At 46.7% G+C, this 19,304-nt stretch overlaps 1 protein-coding gene across 3 annotated transcripts in view; it reads right to left on the reverse strand.

The window, feature by feature from the left end:
• Positions 1 to 1,790: 1,790 nt before the first annotated feature.
• rassf3 (Ras association domain family member 3) overlaps positions 1,791 to 19,304 on the reverse strand; it is a 289,232-nt gene continuing 271,718 nt past the window's right edge. For all 3 annotated transcript variants that reach the window (XM_072484991.1, XM_072484993.1, XM_072484992.1), the window contains 3 exons: positions 18,639 to 18,909; positions 15,048 to 15,163; positions 1,791 to 7,722 (listed from right to left, as the gene is read on the reverse strand). In XM_072484991.1, the coding sequence (XP_072341092.1) occupies positions 7,573 to 7,722; positions 15,048 to 15,163; positions 18,639 to 18,909 (537 nt within the window). In that variant the 3' untranslated portion in view covers positions 1,791 to 7,572. The remainder of the gene's footprint in view (positions 7,723 to 15,047; positions 15,164 to 18,638; positions 18,910 to 19,304) is intronic.

Here is a 19,304-nt window from a genome sequence, read left to right on the forward strand (position 1 = left end):
TTACATGGTCCACTTCCCACCCGTGGCAATCTTGCGGCGGGCATGATGGAAGAATGCTAGAACTTGTTCCCTAAAGGTTGTTGGAAACAAACCAATGACTTCAATAGGAAATTGGGTAGGCAACTTTGAGGCACGGGGATAGAGTGGAGGGATGAGACTGATTGAGCTGCTTTACAGAGAGCTGGCATTGAATCAATGGGCCAAATGGTAGTCATCTGTTCTGTAATGACTCTAACTGTACCTCATGGTGTGAACCAATCCATTCCAGACCCAAGGTCACATAGTTGGAATGTGACACTCACTACCACAATAAGTAGTTGAGGTGAATAGCTCCGTATGGGGGAGAAAGGAATAGAAGGGTGTGTTGAAAGGATGAGATGAAGTGGGGTAGGAGGAAACCCATGTGATGCATAAATACCAACATAGAGCTGTTGGGCCAAATGGCATGTTTCTCTGCTGTACATTCTTATGTATGGTGATATTTACGGAAATGGTGATGTTGTGATAATGTCACTGGCCCAGGCTAATGCTTTGGGAACCTGGGTTCAAATCCCAGCAGAGCACTTGATGGAACTTAAATTTTTTAAATCTGCAATTCCATCAGTAATGGTGACCATAAATAGTCAATTTTGTAAAAACTCATCTCATAGATTAATGTCCATTAGGGAAGGAAATCTGCCATCCTTACCTGGTCTGGCCCACATGTGACTCCAGATCCACAGCAATGTGGTTGGCTCAGAACTGCCCTCTCAAATGGCTCAATAAGCCAAGGGCAGTTAGGGACGGGTAACAAAAGCTGGCCTTACCAGTGACACCCATATCCCATTAAAAAGAAAAATTTAAATTCAGGTCAGCGCCAAGTTAACCAATTTCAATTGGTACAGAGTTGGAGCCAGTGTCCTTGGAAATTGCGTATGGGAGGCATGGGGAATAAATCAGCCTGGGTTATGCCACCCAACTGCTGACCAGTGACCCTACTGAAAGATGAAAGCCAGTTGACCTTTCAGTAATGTACGATCGCACAGTTGCTTCACAGGGCCAGGTCCCAGGTTCGATTCCCGGCTTGGGTCACTGTCTGTGCGGCGTCTGCACGTTTTCCCTGTGTCTATGTGGGTTTTTATCCTGGCACTCCAGTTTCCTCTCACAAGTCCCAAAAGACGTGCTGGTAATTTGGACATGCTGAATTCTCCCTCCGTGTACCCAACAGACACCGGAATGTGGCGACTAGGGGCTTTACATGGTAACTTCATTACAGTGTTAATGTAAGCCTAATTGTGACACTAATAAAGATTATTAACAGGATGGCTGGCACACAAATGTAAGCAAATACATGACACCTGGAGCAAAGAATTAGTCCCATGATCAGACGTTCCCAGCAAGATGGTTGTGTCAGAAGGGAGTACAGTTCAGAGAGGTGGCTGTAATCCGATCTCTGACCCAACTTGGTTAGGAGCAGGCTACAAATGTGAATGCAGGGTACTGATGATTAACCCTCTCTTATCCCATTGCCTGCCTTACTGAGAGGAAAGGGTTAAAACTCACAATGGGACGTTGAGACTGCCATACATACATGTACCAGCAGAGGGAGTTGGCCAGGAAGGGGTAACCAAGGAGTCATGTTTAACAGCTTGAGCTGTTTGAATTCTAAATGTCTCTGACCAAATACACAACTGTTTCTTTCCCAAGAAAGAACTTTAAGGAAATGCTGGCGATTATAAACCATCCGTATTTAACAGGTGCGGTCGAATGGTCTAGGAAATAGATCTATAAATGGTAGACCTGCACCGGCAGTCTGTCAATCACATCTTTATTAAAATATGCAATGACAGTTTACAAGGTAATTTTTGAAATTCAATATCTTAAATGGAAACAGAACAATTCCTCCCTAAAAAAATAAATTTGCACTCGCATCAGTATAAATACAATAACAAAATCTTTCAGTCCGATACACTGTCTAGAGTTTGTGTTTGTCCAAATGCACATCCACGATTAAAAGTTCATGTCCGTTTTTGTACCCTTACGTATTTTGACACAAAATCAGTGATTTGCATTTTCGTTCACGATTATGCGATGCCCTTTGGGTCTTTGACATAAAGCATCAGCAGCACATCGATCATGATTACAGTAGGAGGAGCGTCGTATCCACTGCGTTCACTGGTGCTGTGAGTCGCAAGAAGTACAAATGCCAAATTAAAAATCCATTACTACATGCCCCCACCCCCTCCCCCTTTAACAAAACGGCCAATTGGGTAGTGCGTCACACACCTAGGTGTGCCCCACAGTTGTTGAATATCTTTTCGCTTTACAGTGCTTTGCAACTCATTCAAGTAAGGGTAAAAAAACATTCACAGTAAAAGAACACAAAAGCAACCCTGCTGTCCTGCTCTCACAGTTCACAGCAAGGATACAGAGGTCCTGTAAAAAATATAAGACTTTTTGTACAGTGTCCAGCTCGGAAAACCGTTGTTGCAGCACACAATGAGCACAGGAAGAAACTTTGGTACAGCTTTTTCTTTTTAAATACAACATGGTGAGAAACAGTGAAAGTGTATGGCTAAATTAAAATGTCAAGTTTTGATGGGTTTGTCTGGGTTAACAAGACTCTACAAGCAGATCCCTGATGTGCTAAAGTGCCCTAGTCTCGACTTTGGTATTAGTTGGTGCAAAAATGATAATTACTGTGCCCCCTTGCCACTCCAGACTCAGTAGTTTTTAGCCCACCTGGCTAATGATATGATGGCTTTGCAGTTCGAAATGTAGCTTGCTGCAGATCGCCAATCCGGAATGGGATTGGTTGACTGCATGAACTTTCACCCCTCAAGTTTTCTGAAGGGGGAGAAAGAAATTCAGTTTCAAAACAGAGGTTGCGACCTGGATGAAGAAAAAGATCCACTAGAGGGCCTTTTTAAATCACTGCCCAAGGCTAACCTTTCAAGAATTCAATTCCAGACAGTTTGCATTGGAGAGGGGTAACACCAAATACAAGTTTCGAAAGACACTGGTATATACTTCCCCGCAGGCTGAAGTCTCCACAATGAGAGCCAACAAAGCCTCCTGACACTGGTTTACCGTCAGTGTGTTGACATGTCTAGCCCAGCTATTATCAGCACACAGCCTGCAACAGTTCAAAGAGGCGGCCACAGCCACCTTTGTCAAAGCTGGGCAACCAGGAGGGGTGGGCAGTAAAGGTGGCCTCACCAGCAATGTCCAGAAACTGCTTAACCGCCCCCCCGCCCCCCTCACCCTTACCTCACACACCCCACTCAACGGGGTTTGGAGAAGTCTTCAATGCTTTAGTTCTTGCACGGACTCATCTGTAACTGTGTTCGCGAATCACACATCCCGCGAAACATACATCCCACTAAAGGGCAAATAATCATCGTCACAGCCCAAATAACTCATTATACAATTCTATTCATTGGAAATGGTTCCAGAAGATTAATACAGTAGTAACACATTAAATATCAATTGATCAGCAGTGTGGGCACAGATGGTCCAACAGCTCCCCCCCTCCCTGGAATATCCCAAAGTGCTTTACAGCCAATGAAGTAATTTTGAAGAGTTATTGTAATGCACTGAATCATGATCACAGGAAATTTGCTCAGACTTGGGTGGAGTGAAATTGGAAACCTCATTCAAAAAGGCATGTGTGATTTTGTTACACTGAGAGAATGGATCCCCTTCCACCTCTGTCTTGGATTAAAGAATTGAGTAGCCTGTTTCAATGAACATGGTTAAAATCTGTTGGCACCAAATTTTAACCAAGCACTAACTTGTGACATAATACAAGGGCCCATTTTGTGTTGTTTGCTAGGCTGGGCGACCAGGGGCAGTAACATTGCTGCACATTTACACACCAGAGTCTGTCCAACAGCTGTAAAAATACAGATACATGATGATCCTGGCAACTCCCTGCTCAGACCACAAGCTGGAACTAACTCAAATTGAGTCGGCTTTGAATAGTGTCCGCGGTTTTGGACGCCACATATTAAAATACCAAGGCAGAAGGTGCAAAAAAAGGTTCACAAGGATGATAACTGAACTGAGAGGCTATAACTATACAGAAAGCTTGAACAGTTTTCTGGAGAGATGATTGAGGCGCGACTTTATAGGAAATTTTTCAGATTTTTAAAGGCTTCAATGGGGTAGAGGTAGAAGAAGAGGTTTTCAGGTTTGGGAGGGTGTCAAAACTATAGGTCAGCAATAAGGAATTAAGGAGAAATTGTTTTATACAGAGAGTTGGACACCACCACAGGGAGTAGTTGAGATGAATAGCATAGCTTTAAGGAGAAGTTAGAAAACCACATGAGGGAGAATAGAATAAGAGGATATGTTGTTGAAGTTAGACGAAGAAGATTGAAGGAGGCCATGTGGAGCATAGTCTCCAGCATAGGCCTGATGGTCCACCTGGTTTGCATCTCGGTTTTAAACTCAATGTCATTGCATCTGCAAGGTGACGGGGAGATTGCACTGGACAGCCTGTGGTGAACGGGCGCGGAGTATTTAACCGCATTTCACCGGATGATTGAACCGCATTGGTGCCAGTAACTCTCATGATTATCCACACTCGGAACTAAAATTGGATCTGAATGTAAATCGCAAAGTTTTAACCCTCCCGCAGAGACTGAACAGCAGAATGGACTATGGCAGTACCTGCAGCTGCACCTAGTTTAGGAGGCGCACAGACAAGGCTATTGAAGGTTAGGGAGCCGGGAGTTAGAACGTAATTGAATGCAGAGCGGGCTTGAGGGGCTGAACCTCCTGCTCGTAATTTCCTAATTACGCAGTTTACAACTTTTTGTTTGGTTTTGGGAACCAGCTGTCCTGGAAGATTCACCTTCCAGTAATTTCAACAATCATACGTTGCATCAGCCTCTATTGCACACATGCCCCTCCCCTTGGCTGGCAACACTATATGGCAAAAAAAGAGAGCAGGAATACACACACTTCCTCATAGAGTGAAATCATTACTGGAAACATAGTAACGCTTCACAGGGATCTTTGGTTTAGAATTAAAAGTACGCTCACCTATTTCCCTTACTGCGCATCACAATCCACCATTCACAGGCACGGCACAGCCTCACTTAGATCATAACTGCTTTGTGCAGTATAGGAAGAAGTGAAGAAACAACGAACAATCAAACAGCCCTCATGGCTTTGCATACTTTGTTTGCAGTCTTTTCATTTTCTGGATTGTTGCACTGGTACTTTCACCAACCTGCTCCCAATTAGAATTAATCTGAACAACACTGTAGTCCATGAGCGACATCTATTGTCCGAATTTAATGCAAACATTTTAATACATTGATGATAATTTGCTTCTGAGCAATAGTCTGGGAGTGTTTGTGAAGTGGAATGCCAAGTTAATATACAGACTCAATTCACTGCCAGCACTGGTGCACTGTTAACCATGAGCAGTTCATTCGGGAGACTGTGAAAGGAGTTAGTATCCATTCATTCAAATACAAATTAGAGAGCACTGTTGCATTATATACAGTATGGGAGTAATTTGAGGCATGGGATTGGGTAAATGAGTAAAAAGATAACTTTGGCTCCATGATTTTCCTTGCATTGCGTCTGGGGGTCTGTTTATAGACTCATCACTTAGCAAAATATGTTTTATTTTCTTGTGCCACCAGTTTGAGTGGCTATTGTGAACTTACTGCTCAGGACTTTGGTGCTAAAAGGTGCTGAAGCATAAGGGGTGACAGGATGGTAACCATCCCCTAAGCAGAGTAACCTGATGTAATAGAATCACACGATAATTCAAAAGAAACCGCTTGCAGTTCATTACCGGAACAGTGAACCACGTCTCAAGGGTCTCATGCAGACATTCTGATAGCTCGTGAGGTCAGCCAAATGGCACATTATTCCGGCAGCTTTTGTACTTCAAAACATCCACACAGGAAGATTGAAACGACTAAATTCCTAATTTTCGACCAATTGCTTTTAAAATCGGGCCAATATAATGCTCATCTCCATAATCTCTTCTTGCGTCCCAAACCTCCCAGAAATCCACATTCCTCCAATTCCATCCCCTAGTCTATTCTCTGTCTCGTGCCAATAGTGGCCATTCGCTTAGCCAACTAGGCCCCAAGCTCTGCAATTCCCTCCCCAAACCGCTCCTTCTCGAACTCTCTCTCTGGCCTACATAAAACTTCTCACCTGTCCTACGTCTCCTCCTTTAGCTCAATTTCAGTTCCGAAAATACTCCTTTATTGGTGCCTTTGGGTGCTTTCCTACATCGAAAGGCGCTATATAAACACTTCTTTTGTTTATGATCAGTTATGCTGGGCTCAACTGTCAATTATTCCCAAGTGTCAGTGCACCTCTAACCAAAGCACACACTTCCACTCACTTGGTCCTGCACTGATTGGGTTCCCTGTCCAGGGATATGCTAAGCCAAGAATGCTAGGGTGAAAATGGCAACTGCACAGGGGGTCACTGTGAAGGAGACCTCGAGTGCCCACTACAAGTGCCCCATTGTTGTTTCTGCTGCTAGACTTGAATAATAATGGTATCAGCCAATTTATGTGCCAAGGATGTGTGTAGTTGACACCTTGCAGACACTGCTCAGATGTAAGCAATGCATCTCAGGATTCCCAAAGCAAAAATCTGTTAAGACTCACATATGAATAAAGTATTTCAAGATCCATCACTAAGCTGCTTAAATCAAGCTACTTTCTTTAAATCTAACCTTGTTCTCTCTTGTGGTTCAACCCGTTTACATAATATTTCCATCTCTGTCCAACTCGAGCTCCTCGCTCTTCTGCACAGCACAAATTTTCCTTCAGAACATTTCATTTATCCCCTACACAATCTTTAATAGCTCACCATCACTACTTCCCTTACTCCCTCTCCTACATACACTCACTGACCCCCTTGTCCTACTCAATTTTTTGATCATTCCAATTCTTTCAATCGGCTTCCATCCTGTCTAAAAGCTTTTTAATTGAAAATCCATTGCAATATTTCAACAGGCATTTATACATTAAGTTTGAATTAAGTATTGCAGCAAAAAGAAAAAATAATTCCACCTGTATGTTTTCTCTATTCAAGAGATCACAAAAGGTTATCCTTCACATTGCCCAGAAAGGTAAGCAGTTTGAAAGGGACATTGGAGAGTTTTCAGGCTGAACTTTTGTCACCATGTGCCTATTTGGTATCAACACGAGAAGGACAATGGAGCCACAGACCAGGACGTTATGATATTTTTGTCCTGTATGCAGTGACATGTTAAAGGCACCATTGTAAATGCGTTATACCCCGAGTACACGCAAGGATTACATATTACCCCACTTCTTACAGAGCCTTCCAATCAGCTAGAGGCAATCAGTCAATTTATAAATAATCTTCTGATTGTCTGGTAAACATCTTGATTGTGCAAACAAAGAAAGAGAAGGCCTGGTTCCTGGTCAATGGGTCCAATGTTTTTAGCTGCACGCAAGTTCTTATCCTCGAAGACTTCAGATTTGAAGGTCACTCCTGTTGGTTATACTTGCACGTAGTCCCTGGTTGAAGCATGCCCTCCTCATTATGAGCGTGCCTCCTTTGCGATTTCCTTGCAGCAGGTTAACCGGGTTTCCCAGTTGCCCTCAAGGCCTCTTCAAGCTTGGTTCTGTAGTCTCCATAGCGCCTCTTCAAGTGCTGAAAATGATCATCTTCTTCTTTTGTTAATATACGCAAGAAGTTCTGCAGCTCCGGCAGACTGAAGGCTTCCCACTGAAGAAAAAGCAGCTTGGTTAAAGGTACAATGTAATATAACAATGCAAAAAGCCAAAGACAAAAGAGAACTCAAATTCGGAAATAAAATCACAAACATACAGCAGATTGAGAAGCACCTTTAGGCACTACTCACAAACAAGAGGTGATCCAGGCTTCAAGATTGATGTGGAGGAGCTAGGCAGATTTAATGAATTAAACAAATCTTTGGCAGCATTGTTGGCAACTACCCCAGAAAACTAAACCCCTGGGGAAAGGGGCAGGGTGGGCCAAACAGCATCACCCATCAGTGACTTTCTTGTCAAAAAGGTAGGTTGATTATTATTTGGGCTACAATCGCATGTCAATGGAAACAATGTACACTGGAAACAATTACCTTCTCATCTTCCTTCCGTGCATTTTTGAATATCCAATTTGAGAACATAAGAAATAGGAGCAGGATTGACCATTCGGCCTTTCGAGCCCGATCTGTCTCTACTCCACTTTTCTGCCCACTTGACATATAGAGGTCATAGAATCCACAAAGTAGAAGAAGGAGGCCATCCAGCTGATTGAGTCTGCACTGACCTTCTGAAAGAGCATCCACCCAGTCCACAGCCCTATCCACGTAACCCCACCTAACCTGCACATCCCTGGACAAGGGCAATTTTAGCATGGCCATCTTTGGACTGCAGGAGGAAGCCGTTCAGACAGCAAAGGAAAAGCCCAAGGGATCCAACGAAATTTGGCAAATTGGATCCCGCATTGGATGAATGGCAGGAAGCAGAGGGTGATAGTCGAGGGGTGTTTGTCTGACTGGAAGCCTACGTCCAGTGGGGTCCCACAGGGATCAGTGTTGGGGCCCTTACTGTTTGTGGTTGTTATTAATTATTCAAACTCTAGCAGCATGGTGGTGCAGTGGTTAGCACTGCTGCCTCATGGCGCCAAGGACCCAGGTTCAATCCCGGCCCTGGGTCGCTGTCCGTGTGGAGTTTGCACATTCTCTGTCTGCGTGGGTCTCATCCCCACATCCCAAAGATGTGCAGGGTAGGTGGAGTGGCCACGCTAAATTGCTCCTTAATTGGAAAAAAAAGAGTTGGGTGCTCTAAATTTAAAAAAATATTTAGACCTGAATGTTGGAGAGTTGATCAGTAAGTTCGTGGATGATACAAACATTGGTGGGGTGGTAAATAACAAGTAGGATAGTCTTAGATTAAAGGAGGTTATCAACAGGCTGGTCAGGTGGACTGATGATCATGGAATTCAGTCCTGACAAGTGTGAGATGATGCACTTGGGCAGGACAAATAAGGCAAGGGAATACATGGTGAACGGCAGGACCCTGGGAAGCTCCGAGAATCAGAGGGATTTTGGTGTGCATGTACGCTGGTCCCTTAAGGCAGCAGAGCAGGTGGATAAAGTGGTTAAGAAGGCATATGGTGGGGGTTCCGGGTGCGGCGATGACCAGCTAAGTCGCACGTTTCGGCAGCTCCCGGTGGAAAGGACTTTTGGGCTCTTAATAGGAGCCCCAACGGCAATTTTAACGGCTAAAAACACTGTGCGGTAAACCAGAAGGGAATCCCCCCTAGACACGGATGGAAAAAGGAGAGGAAAGTGGCCGGATTGCGGTGGATCCTCTAGAGCAGCGGCCAGGAAGGCAGGCACAAAGCAAGATGGCGTCGGAAGGAGGCAGTTTAATATGGGGCCCTGACCAACAAGAGTTCCTGCGGCGTTCCGTGGAAGAACTTAAAAAGGAGATGAAGAAGGAGCTGTTGGCCCCGATATTACAGGCGATTGAAGGGCTAAAGGAGGAGCAAAAGACCCAGGAGCAGGAGCTTCGGGTCGTGAAGGCAAAGGCTGCTGAGAATGAGGACGACATACAGGGCCTGGTGGTGAAGACAGAGATGCACGAGGCACAACACAAAAGGTGTGTGGAAAGGCTGGAGGTGCTGGAGAATAATGCGAGGAGGAAGAATTTAAGGATTCTTGGTCTTCCCGAAGGTGCAGAAGGGGCGGACGTCGGGGCATATGTGAGCACGATGCTGCACTCGTTAATGGGATCGGAGGCCCCGACGGGCCCGTTGGAGGTGGAGGGTGCCTATCGAGTTATGGCGCGAAGACAGAGGGCTGGAGAAATTCCTCGAGCAATAGTGGTGCGATTTCTCCGATATAAGGACAGAGAGATGGTCCTCAGATGGGCAAAGAAAACTCGGAGCAGTAGGTGGGAGAACGCGGTGATCCGCGTATATCAAGATTGGAGTGCGGAGGTGGCGAGAAGGAGGGCAAGCTTTAATCGGGCCAAGGCGGTGCTGCACAAAAGGAAGGTTAAATTTGGAATGCTGCAGCTGGCAAGACTGTGGGTCACACATCAAGGGAAACACCACTACTTTGAAACGGCAGAAGAGGCGTGGACATTTATTGTCGAGGAGAAACTGGAATAAGCGGGCTAGAAAAGGAACGTTTGGGACAAAGTGGTGGGGCGAATATGTGGGGTGAAGAGGGGGGGAAAAGGGGGAAGAGATGATTTCCCAAGTTGTTAATCCTGCGACCCTGTAACTTTTCTCTCTTCCCCAGGTCGTGGGGGAGGGGGGGAGGGAGGATGAGGAGCTGGGGTCGCCGGCCATTGGGGGCGGGGCCAAATGGGAAGCGCGGGCTTTGTTCCCGCGCTATGGTAATCATGGCGGGAACAGGGAAGCAGGAAGGAGGGGGCCTCGCACAGTGGGAGCCGAGGTCACGGGGGGAAGCCGAGGTCGGCCAGAGTTTGCTGACTTCTGGGAGCAACATGGGGGGTGCAATTATGCTAGTGAGGGATCTAGCGGGGGGGGGGGGGGGGGGGGGGGTGGGGGGGTTAACTGGGTTGCTGCTGCTGGGGAGAAGGGGGAGCTGGTATGGGGTGGGGTGGTCGGGGCAGGAGGGCGCCGTTGGGGGGAGATACGGCTACGTGGGAACCGGGTGAGGAGCTGGATTGAAAAAGGAGATGGCTAGTCGACAAGGGGGGGGGGGGTAAAGGGCCCCCCAACCCGGCTGATCACGTGGAATGTGAGAGGGCTGAACGGGCCGATAAAGAGGGCACGGGTACTCGCACACGTAAAGAAACTTAAGGCAGATGTGGTTATGCTGCAGGAGACGCATCTGAAACTGATAGACTAGGTCAGACTACGCAAAGAATGGGTGGGGCAGGTGTTTCATTCGGGGCTAGACGCAAAAAACAGGTGGGTGGCTATACTAGTGGGGAAGCGGGTAATGTTTGAGGCAAAGACCATAGTGGCGGATAGTGGGGGCAAATACGTGATGGTGAGTGGCAAATTGCAAGGGGAGGCGGTGGTCTTAGCGAACGTATATGCCCCGAACTGGGATGATGCCAACTTTATGAGGCGTATGTTAGGACGTATCCCGGACCTAGAGGTGGGGAATTTGGTAATGGGTGGAGATTTTAATACGGTGCTGGACCCAGGGCTGGACAGATCGAGGTCCAGGACCGGAATGAGGCCGGCTGCAGCTAGGGTGCTTAAGGACGTTATGGAGCAGATGGGAGGAGTAGACCCCTGGAGATTTAGTAGTCCTAGGAGTAAGGAGTTTTCGTTTTTCTCCTATGTCCACAAAGTTTATTCACGGATAGACTTTTTTGTTTTGGGAAGGGCACTGATCCCGAAGGTGACGGGGACGGAGTACACGGCTATAGCTATTTCGGATCACGCTCCACATTGGGTGGACCTGGAGATAGGGGAGGAAAAAGAACAGCGTCCACCCTGGAGAATGGACATGGGATTATTGGCAGATGAGGGAGTGTGTTTAAGGGTGAGGGGGTGTACTGAAAGGTACTTGGAACTCAATGATAATGGGGAGGTCCAGGTGGGAGTGGTCTGGGAGGCGCTGAAGGCAGTGGTTAGAGGGGAGCTGATATCTATTAGGGCACATAAAGGAAAGCAGGAGGGTAGGGAAAGGGAGCGGTTGTTGAAAGAACTTCTGAGGGTGGACAGACAATATGCGGAGGCACCGGAGGAGGGACTGTACAGGGAAAGGCAAAGGCTACATGTAGAATTTGACTTGTTGACTACGGGTAATGCAGAGGCACAATGGAGGAAGGCACAGGGTGTACAGTACGAATGTGGGGAGAAGGCGAGCAGGTTGCTGGCCCACCAACTGAGGAAAAGGGGAGCAGCGAGGGAGATGGGGGGGGTGAGAGATGAGGAGGGAGAGATGGAGCGGGGAGCGGAGAGAGTGAATGGAGTGTTCAAGGCATTTTATGAAAGATTATATGAAGCTCAGCCCCCGGATGGGAAGGAGAGAATGATGTGCTTTCTGGATCAGCTAGAATTTCCTAAGGTGGAGGAGCAGGAGAGGGCAGGACTGGGAGCACAGGTTGAGACGGAGGAAGTAGTGAAAGGGATTGGGAGCATGCAGGCGGGGAAGGCCCCGGGACCAGACGGATTCCCAGTTGAATTCTATGGGAAATATATGGACTTGCTGGCCCCGCTACTGATGAGAACCTTTAATGAGGCGAGGGAAAGGGGGCAGCTGCCCCCGACTATGTCAGAGGCAACGATATCGCTCCTCCTAAAGAAGGAAAAAGACCCGCTGAATTGCGGGTCCTATAGGCCTATTTCCCTCCTGAATGTGGACGCTAAGATTCTGGCCAAGGTAATGGCAACGAGGATAGAGGATTGTGTCCCGGGGGTGGTTCATGAGGACCAAACTGGGTTTGTGAAGGGGAGACAGCTGAATACAAATATACGGAGGCTGCTAGGGGTAATGATGATGCCCCCACAAGAGGGGGAAGCGGAGATAGTAGTGGCGATGGATGCCGAGAAAGCATTTGATAGAGTGGAGTGGGATTATTTGTGGGAGGTGCTGAGGAGATTTGGCTTTGGAGATGGGTATATCAGATGGGTACAGTTGCTGTATAGGGCCCCGATGGCGAGCGTGGTCACGAATGGACGGGGGTCTGATTATTTTCGGCTCCATAGAGGGACGAGGCAGGGATGTCCTCTGTCCCCGTTATTGTTTGCACTGGCGATTGAGCCCCTGGCCATAGCATTGAGGGGTTCCAGGAAGTGGAGGGGAGGAGAAGAACACCGGGTATCTCTGTATGCGGATGATTTGTTGCTATATGTGGTGGACCCGGCGGAGGGGATGCCAGAGATAATGCGGATACTTGGGGAGTTTGGGGATTTTTCAGGGTATAAATTGAACATGGGGAAAAGTGAGTTGTTTGTGTTGCATCCAGGGGAGCAGAGCAGAGAAATAGAGGATTTACCGTTGAGGAAGGTAACAAGGGACTTTCGGTACTTGGGGATCCAGATAGCCAAGAATTGGGGTACATTACATAGGCTTAATTTAACGCGGTTGGTGGAACAGATGGAGGAGGACTTTAAGAGATGGGACATGGTGTCCCTGTCACTGGCAGGTAGGGTGCAGGGCGATAGGGTCCCCAATAAGAAATAACCATAGGTTTGTTCCGGGGAGAATGGATGGGGGATTTGGAGCATGGCAAAGAGCAGGGGTAGCACAATTGAGAGATCTGTTCGTAGATGGGACGTTTGAGAGTCTGGGAGTGCTGACGGAAAAATATGGGTTGCCCCAAGGGAATGCATTTCGGTATATGCAACTGAGGGCTTTTGCGAGGCAACAGGTGAGGGAATTCCCGCAGCTCCCGACGCAGGAGGTGCAGGATAGAGTGATCTCAGAGACATGGGTGGGGGATGGTAAGGTGTCGGACATATATAGGGAAATGAGGGACGAGGGGGAGATCATGGTGGATGAGCTGAAAGGGAAATGGGAAGAAGAGCTGGGGGAGGAGATTGAGGAGGGGCTGTGGGCTGATGCCCTACGTAGGGTAAACTCATCGTCCTTGTGTGCCAGGCTAAGCCTGATACAATTTAAGGTGTTACACAGGGCGCATATGACTGGAGCACGGCTCAGTAAATGTTTTGGGATAGAGGATAGGTGTGCGAGATGCTCGAGAAGCCCAGCGAATCACACCCACATGTTCTGGTCATGCCCGGCACTACAGGGGTTTTGGGTGGGGGTGGCAAAGGTGCTTTCGAAGGTGGTGGGGGTCCAGGTCGAACCAAGCTGGGGGTTGGCTATATTTGGGGTTGCAGAAGAGCCGGGAGTGCAGGAGGCGAGAGAGGCTGGTGTTTTGGCCTTTGCGTCCCTAGTAGCCCGGCGCAGGATATTGTTAATGTGGAAGGAAGCCAAACCCCCGGGTGTGGAGACCTGGATAAACGACATGGCAGGGTTTATAAAGTTAGAACGGATTAAGTTCGTACTAAGGGGTTCGGCTCAAGGGTTCACCAGGCGGTGGCAACCGTTCGTCGACTACCTCACAGAAAGATAGAGGGAATGGAAAAGAAGAAGACAACAGCAGCAACCCAGGGGGAGGGGGGGCGGGGAGGGGAGGAATCGGACGGACTCTCAGGGATGTTATTGTATATGTATAGACACTTGTTTTAGGTAATGTATATTGGACTGTTGGATTGTATCTTTGGAGACTATTTATTTTTGACAAGGCAGTTGCCACTTAGTTTGGTTTTTGTTTCTGTTCATATATTATTTATTTATTTGTTTAAAACTGGCCACTGTTATTTATATTGCTTTTTTGTTGTTTAAAAGAAACACTACGTACTGTTATGTTTGGCCAAAAAATCTTGAATAAAATATATATTTTTTTTAAAAAGAAGGCATATGGTACACTTGCCTTTATTAGTCAAGGCATAGAGGTTAAGAGCAGGAAGGTTGTGCTGGAACGGAATAAATTGTTGGTTAGGCCACAACTTGTGTGCAGTTCTGGAATCCACATTATAAGAGGAATGTGATAACATGGAAAGGGTGCAGAGGTTTACCAGGATGTGGCTTGGGCTGGAGAGTTTTAGCTATGAAGAGAGATTGGATAGACTGGGGTTGTTTTCCCCATGCCTTGCTGGTGATGTAAAACATTTTAATGACTAATAGTAATACATATTAAAAATAATTATCGTGCATCTCCTCCACATGTTCTGTTCCAGCCCCCACACACATTTAAAAATCCCCTCTCAGTGTGCAGGGTTGAACTGGTGTGTGCATTTTGTGCAGATCTGGGTGCCCTTTCCGCTGTAACCAGACCCCGTGACGCCAGCGTGATGGTGTCAGAGACACCTGCAGCTTTTAAAAAATTCTGCTGCAATATCTGGTCAGAAAATCTGCGTGCAGCTCCCAGCCAGCACTAGGAGAAAAACAAAGTTGCTGTCTTGTTGCCCACTCACTTAACGGGTCTATATTTATTTACAGCCTCTGTGTCCTCATCTTTGTTTTCAGCTACAAGAAAATAAATTATGACTGGATGAGACAAAAAAAATGGGTCACTTACCAGCACTTCCCCAGTCTCCTGCTCGCGGAGAACAAAACTCAGAACGTCGGAGCTGGGCCCTGCAAGCAGGCGGAGGTAAAGAGGATGTTCAGCATCCAGCAGTTTGCTCATGTGGACTGCAAACGGGAGAAAGAAAACAATGAGTCTGTTGGACAAATGTTTGGTGTGTGATGAATGTGAGAAATTGGTTACATTTCATATTTATTGCAGTAATGTTATAAATTAAACAGGACTAGAAGATTCACATAGCCAGTATGCTGCTAAAGCTGTGATTAAGGGGTTGTAGATTTTGCAGGACGGATGTTCTGGTAGATTTGAGAAGCAGTAACTCGTTGACAGATAGCTGGCTAATAGAATACTGTTTATGTTTGGTCAATTATGAGAGTAATTGGCCGCGATCCAAATGCCATGCTGCACCCGAAAAGCAGCTCGCCACTCTGCAACGTGGCCAAGAGACAAGATCCCACTCCTGGGATCTACCCGGCTCGCCACACCTCGCGAGTTCTAACACAATCCCATTGTGGGCAGGAACACGTTTTATAAAGTTAGCATAGGATGGCAAGACAGCTAGTCTTAATGCGCAGATTCCCAAGCTACCAGAGATGTGGGATCGATCTCCTTCGCCTCGGAAACCTCGGACGAGCACCATTCAGCACTGGTCTCCAGAAACGGGGACCAGATGGAACGGCGCTTGTGGGAGTCTCCCAGGGGATCAGAGGCCCCAGGTGCAATGCCTTGGGCAGGATAGTACCCTGGCACTACTTGTGCTGCCCAGGCACCAGCCTGTCACGGGCAAGGTGCCTGGGTGGCACGACCAGCTGGTTGGGGCACTGCTAGGGTGCCAGGTTGGTACTGCCAATGTGCCAAGCTGGCATTTTATGTGCACTGGCGCTCAGGTTGGAAGGGGGGGAGCAGGGAGGGGCCAGGTATGTTCCCTAGTGCTTTGGGGCTGGTCGGGGGTCATATTGGGTCCTTCAAGATCGGGACCCTATTTAAAAATGGTGTCCTGATCTCTCGCTGCACTGAGTTCTGTTGAGCGGAGCGGCTCAGTGCACAAAACTGCCCTCAGCCGCCATTTCCCACTTAGGCCCCTTATCTAATGCACGTGCCGTTTTATAGCAGGGGCAGCACGGTGGAGCAGTGGTTAGCACTGCAGCCTCACGGTGCCGAGGTCCCAGGTTCGATCCCAGCCCTGGTTCACTGTCCGTATGGAGTTTGCACATTCTCCTCCTGTTTGCGTAGGTTTCACCCCCACAACCCAATGATGTGCAGGGTAGGTGGATTGGCCACACTAAATTGCCCCTTAGTTGGACAAAAATGAATGGATACTCAATTTATTTTAAAAAATTAAGGGAGGAGCCAGGTGTGTCTGTAGTTTCAGTTTGCCATAGGATTTTAGTCTGCCGAGAAGTGTCTTTCAGTTTGCTCCTGAAAGGTTCTCTCCCAGGGCTCTGCACAAGTAAACCTGATGTGGTATTTAAACAATATTGGTTTGCTTAATTGCAATATATAGTGACAGGTGTAGGGAGGAAGTAAAAGTTTTTCCTTTTACTTAAGAACTGTTGTAACTGTTTTCTGTAAAGGTATTTCTTTGTTGCTAATGTGGTTAATTCGGTGTTTAAATTAAAGTTGGTTTTAACATAAAAGATACCTATTGATAGGCAACACAAAGATTGGGAAGAATAGTGCTGCTTTTGACGCGACACCAAGGAGATGAATCTGATTCCAGGCTCTACCTCAGCCAGTTTTTCTTCTTTGTTTTGTCGCCACAGCACTGATCCTGCTGTTGTAAAACATAAATCTTGCTCGCAGATCCACATTGTTGCTGTCTGTGCTGGTGTCACGCATCCAGGAACTGGTCTGGTAGCGTGACATTATGCGACTGGTGAAGCTGATGGTTCTTGTCCTTTTTCTCGTTATGGTCGCAGCTGTGGAGTTGCGCACCAGGGGCCTGTTTTCTTTGGACCCCTGGTTCACCTGAAAGACCATCGTGGACCACAACCCTTTGGCTAGTGCTGGGGGAGCTGGAGAAAATGTCCCACAAACCCCTAGTAGCTACTGGATTCAGTGCTTCCACATTCTTATGTGGAGCACAGAACTGATGGGTGGATGGGACTTGGTGTGGATTGGGTTATAGTAAATCATTGTCAAGGTAACCATGTCACTTGAAGGGAGGTTGAAGAGTCAGCCAATCACACGGGGGCGGGGGCGGGGGGGGGGGGGGCCTGCAGAGTCTTTTGCCTTAAGCCATGACCCAAACAGATGGGATGTCCTCTTGGGCAAGTTTAATGCTACTATGTAGTCGTTGGCCATGTGGTTTAAGCTGGTTGACCTCTACCCCAGCTGGAGAGACCCAATCTTTGCTTTTTGTCAATGTGGTGGGTTCATTTTTTATTTTTTTTAAGTTAAGTGGGATGATTCTCAACTGGAGGGGAGAAAAAAAAAGTGCGCAAAACGTCAATTGAATCAGAGAGCTCACAGGCGAGTCTCGAGGAGCTGGAATGAGATACTTTTACGGGGTGATGGGTTTTTGTGTGTTCGTCAGGCACCGAGCTAGCTGGGGGTTGGGAGAAAAGAGATGAAGGCTGCCATTTGGTTCATGTCAATTAATCTGAAAGAAAGACCCTGCAGTTCCCCCACCACAACATTTAATACAGAACCATTTAGAAAACAAGTCTGTCTTTCTCATATCCCAGAGGGAGCATTTTCTGTTCTCAAGTAGAACAATAACACTACTGCTTTCTCCCCAAATGTCACCATTCCCAGTTTACAGTGTTTTCATTCAAGAATAAAGCTAAAGTAATTTGGGCCTGAATAGACCTTTTATTCACCAAATTTACTACCTTCAGGCTTTTTAAAGATATAAAAAGTACTGCATTATATTTAATCCTTAAAGTATAATGAATAAAATTACAAGAAGCTGCCAACAGAAGGAATCAGGCTTACCTTTATATACTAAAGTTAGCAGGTACAGAATGGACAATTTGGTTGATTTGTTCCAATCACATTTGCAAAGAATTATGATTTTTTTTTCCTTCCTGACATTTACATGTGTAGGTGGTGATAGAAAAGGAGAGCAAAATATTGGGACAGAAAATGTCCTTAAAATCGGTTGCTTCAGTTGTACGAAAAATCTATGCTGATATTCCTAGTGCAGTGCTGAGGGAGTGCAGCATTGTCTTTCAGGTCAGACATACCATAGAGATCCTGTCTACCCTCTCACGTGAAGGTGGAAGATCCTGCAACAGATACTTTGAAGAAGAGCAAAGAGAAAAAGAGCAGGGAAGAGATTGCCCCATTGTCTTGATCAATATTTCTCCCTCAACCGACACAAACCCCACCCCCCAGATTGTCTGGTCATTACTATATTAGTGTGTATGGCGCTTGCTGTGTGCCAATTGACTACCACATTTCCCATGCTGCAATACTGAATACACTTTAAATAGTACTTCGCTAACTGCGAAGGGCTTTGGGGCCTCTGGAGGTTGTGAATGGCACTACACAAATGCAAGTCCTTGCTTCGCATGCCCTTTTTTAAAAAAAAGAGTAGAGTTGTTATGACAACTTGTGTTTCACAGCAGTACGCCTTACCTTCCTCTTTCTTGCGCGACTGCTTGAAGAGTGCAAACTTGGCAGGGTTATCAGCAACAGTGAACTTCTTCAGCAAGGCCTCAATGACTTCCTTCACAGTATTGCTGCTGCTGATGTGGAGAGTGTTCGTAGTATCCTTGGGCATGTAGAAGGCAGTCTCATTATTGTTATTGTACAGACGGTTGCCTTTCGTGGCTGCGGAGCGGATGGTAATGGGCCTGCGCAAGTCCATCCGAACTTTGATAAAACCAGTGTATACTTCATTTGAATTCTACAAAGGAAAAGAAAATTGTGTTTCCAGGATTTCATACACACGGCTCATCATTACATAGAATTTACAGTGCAGGAGGCCATTCAGCCGATCGAGTCTGCACTTTCTTTGGAAAGAGCATCCCACTTAACCCCACACCACCATCCTGTCCCCGTAACCCAGCAACCCCAAGCATTAGAATTGATATAAAAGGGTAGAATCTTTTAGGATGTGGTGTGATTATCAGGAGGAGGTGTCATCTCGTGATATTAAGTAGAATTATATATAGACTTTACAGCACAGAAACTGGCCATTCATTTTCTTATGCTCCACTCGAGTTTCCTCCTAGCCCATTTCATCTCACATGTAGTCCCTTCCCTTCGCCCACCATCTATGCATCTCCGCAAAGCACCCTG

This window comes from Scyliorhinus torazame, chromosome 19 (assembly GCF_047496885.1).
Source record: "Scyliorhinus torazame isolate Kashiwa2021f chromosome 19, sScyTor2.1, whole genome shotgun sequence".
Classification (NCBI taxonomy): Eukaryota; Metazoa; Chordata; class Chondrichthyes; order Carcharhiniformes; family Scyliorhinidae; genus Scyliorhinus; species Scyliorhinus torazame.